The following is an 11,086-nucleotide window of genomic DNA, read 5'->3' on the forward strand; positions in this document are numbered from 1 at the left end:
CTTTCAACGGGGACCAGGCTATGCTGAGACACGTTTTAACCCGGGCAGCACGAAGATTACGGATAAGCAAAATGGCGGGATTTGCATCTTGCGGAGTTGGCTCTGCTTGGCAGAACAGTTTAACCCAAAATAATAAATAACACTTTCACCATTCGTTCGCAAGCCGAAAATTAAATTTTAAATTAAAAGTTTGCACGAATATTATGGGGTATTTCGAGTTACAAAATCTTGCATAGTGTAAACTAAGTTGGCTTGGTGGCGGATTGGTTGGGGCAGTGCTTCTCAACTCCTAGGTCGCGACCAAATAGTGGGCCGCCGTTTGATTTAATTGGGTCGCGACTACATGTAGTTCACGAAGCCTTTTGATAACTGATTAACGCATTCTATTGCACATTCATTTGACATTTCTGATTAGCAAATTCTCGTAGCAACAAATTTATATTGAAAAAGTGACAAAGCCGAAAAGGCTTAAAACGTGCTCCAGAAAAATAACGTTAATAATTGCTGGGAACAACTAGCAGGGCCTCTAAACCTATATAATTAGTTAAATCCATAAAACATGAGTTAAAAATTGAAAATTAAGCCAACGAGCAGGTGGTGTGTTCAAACAATTAATGAATGAAAATTGCTTCAATGCTTCAATCCTACATCAGTGGATGGGAAAAGAAACTCACCATAAAAAAAAGCCCATCCCGGGCAAGAGCCCGGTTTCTAGTGGCCATAGCACTAAGGAAGGGCGTTAATAATTAGCCCGACTTTGTACAGCAAGAAAGCAAACCAATGATAATTATCTTTGGAAGATGTGATGACAATACTGCTCTTTGTAAGATGAAGTCTTCTCTGGTACGTCGACTTCTGGATGTAAGGAAAAAATGCCAATGCTGCCCAATAGATGGTAGTGCTGAAAGGAAGCTCCTCTTGATCCGAAATTGAAGACTTAAGTGGCGCTGATAGTGACGTTTCAATTCAACTGGTTCCAGTCTTTTATCTTGAAAACATGTAAAAGCGATCTGCAGTAAATATCCGAAATAGTTGTGTATTAAACTTATAAGTGTTGAAAATTTAAAAGTTATTTGATTAATAAACAGACTGACGTATAACTTTCTCAATCCGATTCGAAAATTTCCAATACCATCATCTAATCAAAGTGGTTTATCAACAGGTATTTGTCGTGCGAATTCTGGATGCTTACTGCCTATGTCTAGAGTTTGGCAGCAACAAATTTGATGGCATGTGGTTGGGGAAAGCTTTAACTATTTTGAAATTAAAAGAAAGATACAGCAAGTGAATGTGTTTTAAAAATTCAGTGACACCTCGCCAGCAAACGTACATTAATGAATTACAATTGAAAATACATACATGATAGAGAAGAACAGGCGTATAGTGCAATAAATTATATGAAAGTGCTTGGTGCTGCAGATTTACACATGTTATGACAAACTAATCTAAATCGATTTCCAATAAAACTCAAAAACACTAAAATCAACTTTTTGCATTGTCATTCTTCTAACCACGTCACAATGTGACGTCATTGCATTTGAAACTGCAAGTGTCAATGAGGCAAGTTGCAAAATGAGGTCAAACTTTGCAATTTTAAGGTCGAAATTTAAAATTTTTGGGTCAAAAAACTGGTTGCCCTATTTATGAGTTATATGACTATTATAATTACATTACCTGATCATATTGTATATACTTACATTTCCACACTATTTGATTTTAGACATCTTAAGAATTCTTGTAATTTTTTCCACGTTAATAACGATTGTATACATTTCGAAATGGAATTCATTTTAAGTGATAAAGGCAAACGAAAGTTGGCCTTGAACGGTTTCATGTACGTTCGTGACAAAACAACAAATGGCGTAACTTACTGGAGATGTGAGGACTACCTCAAATGTAAAAGCCGTCTATCCACAGCCGAGGACGACAGCCTCATGAGAACACCATCTGAACACAGTCATCTACCAAACCCTGCACGTGTTATAGTTGCGAGAGCACAAGCCAGCATGCGAGATCGAGCAGTCAATTCAGATGAACGTACCTCAAACATTATTCAGAGCGAAACGCAGGATATATCCTTAGCCACCGCTGGTGCTCTCCCTAAAGCAACATCATTAAAGCGGATGATACAGCGAAAGCGCGAATGTCCAGAAGGAAACGGCTTGATGGATGAACTCCGCGTGACACCGAGGGGAGAAGCCTTCGTTATCGAGGAAGACGATGAGAACGAATTCTATATGTTTGCATCTCAAAAGAATCTGGATATACTGAACAACTGCGCTAATTGGTTTTGTGACGGTACATTTGATGTTGCCCCACTTGGATACCAGCTGTACACGATACACGCGCTGGTCGATGAAAATCGCACGGTGCCACTCGTATACACCATTACCGAGAACAAATCTGAAGCTGTGTACAATCGCATCTTTTGTTTATTGGAACAACAGCGACCAGGAATAGCCCCAGAAACCGTAACAATAGACTTTGAAATGGCAGCATATAATGCTCTTTCTTCCAGCTTCCCTCGGGCAGAAATTCTCGGCTGCCTTTTCCATTTTGGCCAATGTAGCTTCCGGAAAATTCAGGCTCTCTCTCTGCAGCGGTGGTTCAATGAAGATGCAGAGCACGCCCTTCGCATAAAATGCTTCCAGGCACTGGCATTCGTTCCGCCTGACGACGTTGTACAACGGTTCGAGGACTTCCTGGCCACGTTCAGTGACGACGATGAGCAGCACTTGTCTGAATACATTGACTATTTTGAAACTACTTGGATTGGACGATTGTGTCGCAGGAATCGTCGTCAACCTCTATTTCCTATCCGGTGTTGGAATGTTTTCCACCGGGTTCAAGATGACCTTCCAAGAACGAATAATAGCATTGAAGGATGGCACAATGCGTTCAGCAAGCGTGTCTCATTATCCCATCCGACGCTTCGAAGACTCGTCAAAAAATTAAGCGGGAACAAGGTTCCAACGAAATGTTAATTGAGCAATTGAGTGCTGGAATCGATGGCCCACCTCGGAAGAAGCGCTACGACGCTGTCAACCAACGGCTGAAGAGCATAGTTGAAAATTATGACTCAACAAATATGGACATAAAAAGTTATCTTCGAGCAATTGCACACAACTTGTAATTAAATGAATGCGATTGAAATGTGCACTTCGTCAGTTGTCGTGCTTTTAACAGTGCATGTTGTCAGTTCTTTTAATAAATTGTCGTTCTTTTAACAGTGCATATCGTCAGTTGTTTCAATAAATTGTGGATCTTTTAACCCTATCCTAACCAGGCTCGCGAGTTTACTAAAAAAGCTAGGTGTGGCCAACCCCGCACACACATTTGCAATCGTTAATTACTAGAAACCTATGCGTCGTAGACTGATGAGATTATTACAGGTTAGTAGAAACATCATCTGGCTTCCTGTATACATCATAATTGTAAAACTAAAGAAAGTGAATTTAGTGTAAATTAGGTATTTCTAAAAGTGACACATTTCTATAAAATCTTCTTGTTACGCCGCGCCCCCGCTGTGAGAAGAGAACGAAAAAGAATAGTTAGTCAAGTTATTGGTGCGTAAATGAGTAATACGTTTCAATGCGGAGAGAGAGCAAAATTATATAAATATCACAATATCTCAAAAATTACAAAATCCAACTTTATCAAACAAACATGGACAGATAGCTGAACATCACAATGACCCATTGTTTCAATGTTTGAGAAACACGCAAAAATCTTGCTTGAACTGTCGGTTCGATATAGTGTCGTTCGATCAACTGTCGTTTTGATTAACTGTCGGTTCGATAAAGTGTCGTTTGATCAACTTTCGGTTCGATAAAGTGTCGTTCGATCAACTGTCGTTTCGATCAGGTGTCGTTTCGATCAGGTGTCGTTCGATTAAGTGTCTTTCGATAAAGTGTCGTTCGATTAAGTGTCGTTCGATAAAGTGTCTTTCGATAAGGTGTCGCGTCACGTCTAACCACACAACCTATCTTTAACAACAGGCTGGGTGACCAACATAGGCTACGGTGAAATAATCACTTCGTTACTTATTTCATTTAAGCCATTGACTGTAGGGAGCGAAAAACCGGCGACAACCTTGTTATAGTTGTAATGAAAAGTGGTATATGGTACCTTAACCTGTAAGGTTTACCCACTTCACTACAAAGTCTGTTTACTTGTGTTTATCTTAACAGTGAACTTTGATAGACTTCAGCAATAATAACACGGGAATGACAACTGTATAATCTGATTATATTGAAGCCTCTTTGAACGAATACATCAAGATAAAACATTGTTACAGCAACAGCATAAAGACATGTTGCGGCGTTGAACGTAATAGCCAAAAGACTGAATAAATCGAAATGCACACACAGTAAGTACGAAGCAATCGACTACGTCGCGCAGTGTTATGCTTCGCTGATTCGCTAGACGAGAATTCTATGTTGTACACAATATTATCACATAGTCAAGAAATATCATTATGACGTGTTGTCGCCCCTCACATTTGTAACTAGAAATCTTTCCTGAAACGTGATTTTTTCTTCAACAAAAATGTTCTTGTTATGTTTATGGTTGTTTCCCCTGTTTCGAATTTCAGAAATCAAAATTCTTAACCCGTCCAACTCAGGTGGCATAGGGCTGTACTGAACAATCTACAGCAAAGCACAAATCTAGTGGTACCTAATCAGCTAGTTAGCAAAATAGTAGCGTAGACACAAGATCTTGCTTGAACTATCGAATAACTTGTGTATTGTGTCGACTGTATTCTTGCCTATTGTGTGTATCAGTTATGACAAACACCAACCACTGCTTGGAACAACAAGCCTTCCTCTAGATGGGTGTATTTTATTGGTTACTTTAGAAATACAAACAAGGCAACCGGCTGCCCAACATGATCGCAAATTTGTTATTTGCATAACGAGAACACTGAAGCGTTGTTGCTTAAGTACAAGGCGGGTGTTGGGTCACTGCTTGCGGTAGCTTCCCTTTATTCTTGATGGTGATTTCGATGATGGAAGATTTGCCGATTACAGTGTCCGAGAAGAGAAAATGATCAGAGATGCAAATGTCGCTTCTACGAAACAAACAGTTTGTGATAATATTGTGTACGACATAGAATTCTCGTCTAGCGAATCAGCGAAGCATAACACTGCGTGACGTAGTCGATTGCTTCGTACTTACTGTGTGTGCATTTTGATTTATTCAGTCTTTTTGGCTATTACGTTCAACGCCGCAACATGTGTTTATACTGTTGCTGTAACAATGTTTTATCTTGATGTATTCGTTCAAAGAGGCTTCAATATAATCAGATTATACAGTTGTCATTCCCGTGTTATTATTGCTGAAGTCTATCAAAGTTCACTGTTAAGATATACACAAGTAAACAGACTTTGTAGTGAAGTGGGTAAACCTTACAGGTTAAGGTACCATATACCACTTTTCATTACAAGTTTGTCAACGTCACAATCGAGATGTAGGCCATGCATGACCGTAAAATCCTAAGTTGAATTGTCTCAAAACATGATTACGTCACAAAGACAAAGATTCATCCTTGGTGGCTTGTGGTATGATTCCACAATTTTCGGTGTCGTCGCCTGAAAGGTCAAAATGCTGGGATTATGAATTATTCGACGAGAAACTAAAAATCGATGACGTCATACCTGCCCATGAAGTTTAATCTTTTCTTTGTTGAACGACAACACTGCTTTGTCATTGGCAACGTGGAACTTTAAACAAAACTAGAATTGTAACTATTGAGATCCCTCAATCGTGGGTTTCATCCATGACGTCCCTTTAAATGAGGTGATTTGAAAATATACGAAGCTTACCCGCACCAGACAGACACTTAACACTGCTTAGATTAGAACAACAAGCCTTCCGCAAGGTGCATGTATTTTATTGTGCAAAATATACTTTTCATTTGATGATTTAATAAATGTGCCCTTGCTTAATCAAGGATATTCAGTTTTTCTGGTGTTTTGTTCGATTGTGACACAGATGGTCTTTGACTGCTTTCTGCCACCTGGACCGCCACAAGTTGCCACGAACATGACCTGGCCGCACCATGGCATCTTCTTGCTGGCGAGTGATGGATTTGCCGATATGAGAGAGGTAGTCCACACTGGGCAAGGTCCTTATCAATGTCAGGTTTGTTTCAAATCATTTGCGCAAAAAGGCAATTTACAAACCCATATGAAAGTTCATGCTGGAGAACTCTTCAACAAAGAAAAATTTGTTTCAAATAAATTTTCACAAGACGCCCATCTCCAAAGTCATATGGCGGTACACACGTGGCCTAGAATGACTATATAAAGGCGATGTTTGCTATAAATTACTTTCACATAGTAGCTATTTGCGACACTGGGTAGGAACAATAGCAGTATTCTTATTGTGGGAGGTTGTTTGGAGTCGTATCTATCAAGTCACAGAAAAGTTTACAACAAAGGATCACCAGAGAAAAATTAAATGGAAGTTATGACAATACATACTAGATCTGGTGAAGGTAGCTGAGACAAAGACTTACAAAAAACAGTCAAACAAAACCCTTTTGCACCAGTTTTCTGGAGGAAACGATGCAATTAACAAAGCAACATTAATACTGAAACACTTATGCAATATGGCTGCTCTATGCCAACATCATCAAATAGCAAAGCAATAACAATATCAGTCATCGACAAACCAACCTGCGCTGTTTGCTTGTTGCGATGGTCGGGTCCCGGAAGGATGGAGTGTCCATGGTAGAGCTCCCTGCAGATAGAGCGGCTGATTGAGTCGAATCGAGTCATTACTCAATGACTCTTCTTTAGAGCAACTCGATCGACTTTCTTTTTGATTGTTGTCAGATGTCTATGGCCCGTAGCATTGGTATAGTGGCCAATGTGACTAAAGGTCCTAGCAGGGAGAAGCTGGGGGAAGGCAGAAGACAACCGGGTCTGGCTAACTTCATTTTCCATCTCCTCGCTGCTGTATGGTGTATGGTATGTATATATATGGTATGGTGTATGGTATGTATGGTGTATGTATATATGGTGTATGGTATGCATATATGGTATGGTATGTATGTATATATATGTTATCATGTATGTATATATGGTATGGTGTATATGGTATGCCGTATGGTGTATGTCGTAAGGCGATGATCGCGAGATTGGCGGCACCATGTGGCTGAACGTTGTACCATCATATCGCAGGAGGAAACTTATCTTCATGGTCAATTCTCTCTGTCAATCATAAAACGAGGTGTTATAGGATTTCTATTAAACATTAGATGGTTCCAAGACAACGAGGTACTTATTTAAATGTCTCTTGTTTGCCTGAATTCTCAATGGACCAAAGTTCGTTTTTATCTGAAGCTGCTCGCATCAGCTTGGTAAGGAGGCAATACTAGACTAATGCCAACTGCTAATGTAAAGTTAAAGGGGAAATTCCCCTGCTCAAGGAGGTTGATGGTTAACTGATGATGTGTATGGTACACATAGTTGGTATAGTTAACATAATTGCACTTTTTATTGAAAATACCAAGTGATTCTTAGCATAGCCCACTCCAATGCTTGCTTTCTGTGTGAAAAACACCTCAGTATAAGAGTCCAAGACAACATGCAAATCTACAAGCTTTAATAATAGTAGACAAATTCCAGTAAATTCTCTGCAAAGTTGCTGGAAGGTCTTACAGCATTTCTGCAGAAGGTTTCAATGCAATCACGAATGCCTACGCTAATGGACGATAACAGTTAATTTTGAAAATTTGATTTGAGAAATGCTAATCTGCGTTATCTCTTAAGATTTTTACGACTGCATATGTTTCGAACTCAACTTTTCAAAAACCTGTCCAATCTTCATTATAAAGGTCCTATGCTTTATATTAGCTTTTTATATAAAAATTGACAAAACTTAGCTTTTTGCAAGAGTCAAGAAATAAATGTTTACGCCTTCTATCACGTCTAATCAAATTTTTTTTTGAATTTCAGTCAAAATATTTACATAAATTCTTTATGACTACCTGAAGTCTCATGTGTGAGTATAAGTAATTAAATCACCTGGGAGTAACAACGATACTAAAATTTGAATACAAAGCATTGCTATTGGGCAGGTAGTTGATTATGTAGTTTTCTACTTTCCACTTGGAAGCATAAGAATTCAATTTACCAGTTTTATGAAGTGCCTTTGTCTTAGCCCCACTGGATCAATTCAAGTTCACAATTTTTGGATGTATGAAAATAACTAAACCAGATTATTTATTTCAAAAATGTTGTTTGAGATCATGGCTACTTTTGTAATTGCGTCATCAACTTGACCTTTCACTTTCATTCAAAAACTTTAATTTATTACGTAAAGGATGTTTTAGAGACTTTTTATAGTTGGGGTATTGCTGACTATTTCAAGTTAATGACTTTAAACAATTTATTACAGTTGAAAAAAGGTAGCATTAGTGCAAGTGTATGTTAGACACCCAAAACTAAAAACATTATCGAGATTTGTTGAAAATTTCTTTTGAAGTTGTTACCTTCGACAGCTACTCTGTACTGAGTATGCGTCAATGGAGTGCCAGGTCTCCCTCGCACGTAAGCACATCTTTCTGGTGCCGTATTTTTATAATATTTCAATGTTCAACAATCGCATCAGTACCCACCTGCACTTTGTTCACTCATCTTCGAGGTGCGATAGTCAGAGAAGTTATTGTCGTTGCTGCTCGATTGCCCTTTTCCAGCAAATTTATCCTCCATCTTCAGATGATTCTGTTCTTCAAAAAACTTCTCCTGGTCCATTATGAGGAGAGCATCACCTGTCAATCATCAACAAAGCAACAATCTATCCATCTTCATCTATATCTATATCTCTATATGATATTCTGCTTTAAGATAAATGAGTGATATTTGCAAAGTTAAAGACATCAATCAGATCATTGTCCAAAGTGCGGCACAAGCAAGACTCGACAAAACGCACATCAAACACCACCCACTCGCCAAATCATCAAACACCACCCACTCGCCAAATCATCAAACACCACCCACTCGCCAAATCATCAAACACCACCCACTCGCCAAATCATCAAACACCACCCACTCGCCAAATCAGCTGTCAGCTCCGTTGAGGACAAATCTTGTTCAAGTATAATTATACAGCTAGAGCTCAATACCCAGTTGTGCAACCTTGAGCAAGGTTTTAACAATTTACTTCTGTTCAGTCCAGGTGAGCAGCTTAATTTCGAGAAAAACAATATAAAAAGCCGTAACTATGCGAACTTGCAATCGAATACAACCGGCCACACAGCAGAGTATGAAAATATTCTCGGCATTTAGCACGGCCACTGAGCCTATAATTATTTATATCCATAAGTTAAAAAAGCGAAAATTAAGCAGACGAGCAAGTGGTGTGCTCAAACAACTACTGAATGAAAATTGTCTCAATGTTGTACATGAAGTATCTTCAACTTAAATCTTCAGGAGTGCAATTCCAATAAACCTTAAACAGATAAAATCAACTTTTTGCATCCCCATTTACTTAACTTATCTTTAACAACTGGCTGCGTGACCTATAGGCTAGGCTTTATATAACGTGAAATTGTCACTCCTAAAATTTAATTAACATTCTTTCAAGTTACGTTCGTTTTCATTAACATTCTTTCACTTAACACGAGGTAAGTTTCGATGTTTCTAAATGCAAACCAAGACAGGCACAACAATGCATATTTCGAACACGGTAGAAGGACCATTGTTGGAGTGAAAATTGCTTTATTGGCTTCAGAGAGCTAACTACTACAATAATTCTTAAACATAGTTTTAAAAGTAAAATTAGACGTAGTAGGACTTGGAAAGATATTAAGGCATCATAGCCAAAATGTTAAAGTATTCGATAAGATGCTTCATACTATAAACTTTAGTGGAATTGGAATATATTTCTGTGGCGGCTTGGCTCGCTTTTGTAAAATCCTTACGTCTTTCATAGAAATGTGTTTTCCAGAACAATTGGAGTTTTTAAACTTTCAGTCCCGCCACATCATTCTTATGAAAGAGTTTTCCAGCTAGTAAATGGAGTTTAAAACTTGCCTTTTCAGAACACTGCAAACTACCGTTGGTATATTTGAAAACTTGCTACGAATAACTTCGTGTGAAAGCTCCTTATTTAGTACGTTACCAGGTCGCTTCCAAGTAACTGTTTCCAACTTAACCAAATTTAACTTGCATTGCAAACACACCGATTTTCACGTTCACACGCTTTGAAATGTTCATGCCTTTTTTGTCATATATTTCCGCCACATCGCAGCACGTTTTATAAGCTTGAACTTTTGTGTGAGACTCCCTCAGAGCCTCAGAACCTCAGTCACAGACGCGAAGTTATAGACATATGTAATACCGTACTACTGTAGTTGTGGTGATTGAATCAGTTGACATCGTGTAAACAGTCGCATGACTTGTGTTCTCGGTTATTTGTAATATTGAGAAAGTGTACAGCACCTACAATAAAAGCCTTTTCTGGCAAACGGTATTTGTTATAATATAATACGAACGTTCGGCTATCAGAAAGGTTAGAGAATTCTAACCGCACGCAACAATAGAGTCAGATACTAATGTAGTAGGTTAACTAAGTCAATAACGTAACGTAAGCTAAGACCGATAAACTCTGCATCTGTATCTGCATCTGTCGGCATCAACCTCTACATCCTAAAACGACCCCAACCTCTACATTTCTGGTGACAACCCGACGTTCTACTGACAACCCGACGCTTCGACGTTCTAATCAACCACCGACGTTCTAGTGATCACTGACGATCTTGTGTCAAAAAAAACAACGCGTTTCAATTCCCACACTCTCGCAATTCGCACAGCCGTTCTTCACTGGTAAGTGGATTTTTCACTTTTTATACAACTACTTGCAACCATAGCTTGTAAATGCATGCTCATCGGCTTGTACCTTATTAAATTAGCTTAAGCTATTCTTATTGTGCTGCATTGTGCTGCAGTTTGAAATAAAAGTTTCTTGTTGTAAAGTATTTTTTGGTTCAATTGTGAACAATTTTTGCGGTGCGCCGCCTAAAACATTTTTTATCGGTTTTGATAAATGTCACAACCTGTGCCGACACAACGAAAAG

General features: G+C 38.7%; 1 protein-coding gene and 1 long non-coding RNA gene across 5 annotated transcripts; one reads left to right on the forward strand and one right to left on the reverse strand.

The window, feature by feature from the left end:
- Positions 1 to 1,778: 1,778 nt before the first annotated feature.
- LOC143471431 (uncharacterized) lies at positions 1,779 to 4,610 on the forward strand. The gene is made up of 2 exons (XM_076969883.1): positions 1,779 to 2,239; positions 4,595 to 4,610. Exons 1-2 carry the CDS (start codon positions 1,779 to 1,781, stop codon positions 4,608 to 4,610), a joined length of 477 nt encoding a protein of 158 aa, XP_076825998.1.
- A 216-nt stretch (positions 4,611 to 4,826) lies between these two features.
- On the reverse strand, positions 4,827 to 9,620 carry LOC143470902 (uncharacterized). Of its 4 annotated transcripts, XR_013119421.1 has the most exons (5): positions 8,627 to 9,019; positions 6,681 to 7,217; positions 5,658 to 6,212; positions 5,179 to 5,591; positions 4,827 to 5,071 (listed from the first exon to the last, which is right to left on the reverse strand). It is a non-coding gene; the product is annotated as an uncharacterized LOC143470902 (long non-coding RNA). The 4 variants fall into 4 exon arrangements; XR_013119422.1 differs by lacking the exon at positions 8,627 to 9,019 and adding an exon at positions 8,501 to 8,588 and having other exon boundaries at positions 4,827 to 5,591; XR_013119420.1 differs by lacking the exons at positions 4,827 to 5,071; positions 5,179 to 5,591 and adding an exon at positions 9,413 to 9,620 and having other exon boundaries at positions 5,878 to 6,212; positions 8,627 to 8,779.
- Between the last annotated feature and the right edge of the window lie 1,466 nt (positions 9,621 to 11,086).

Source organism: Clavelina lepadiformis, chromosome 9 (genome assembly GCF_947623445.1).
Source record: "Clavelina lepadiformis chromosome 9, kaClaLepa1.1, whole genome shotgun sequence".
Lineage (NCBI taxonomy): Eukaryota > Metazoa > Chordata > Ascidiacea > Aplousobranchia > Clavelinidae > Clavelina > Clavelina lepadiformis.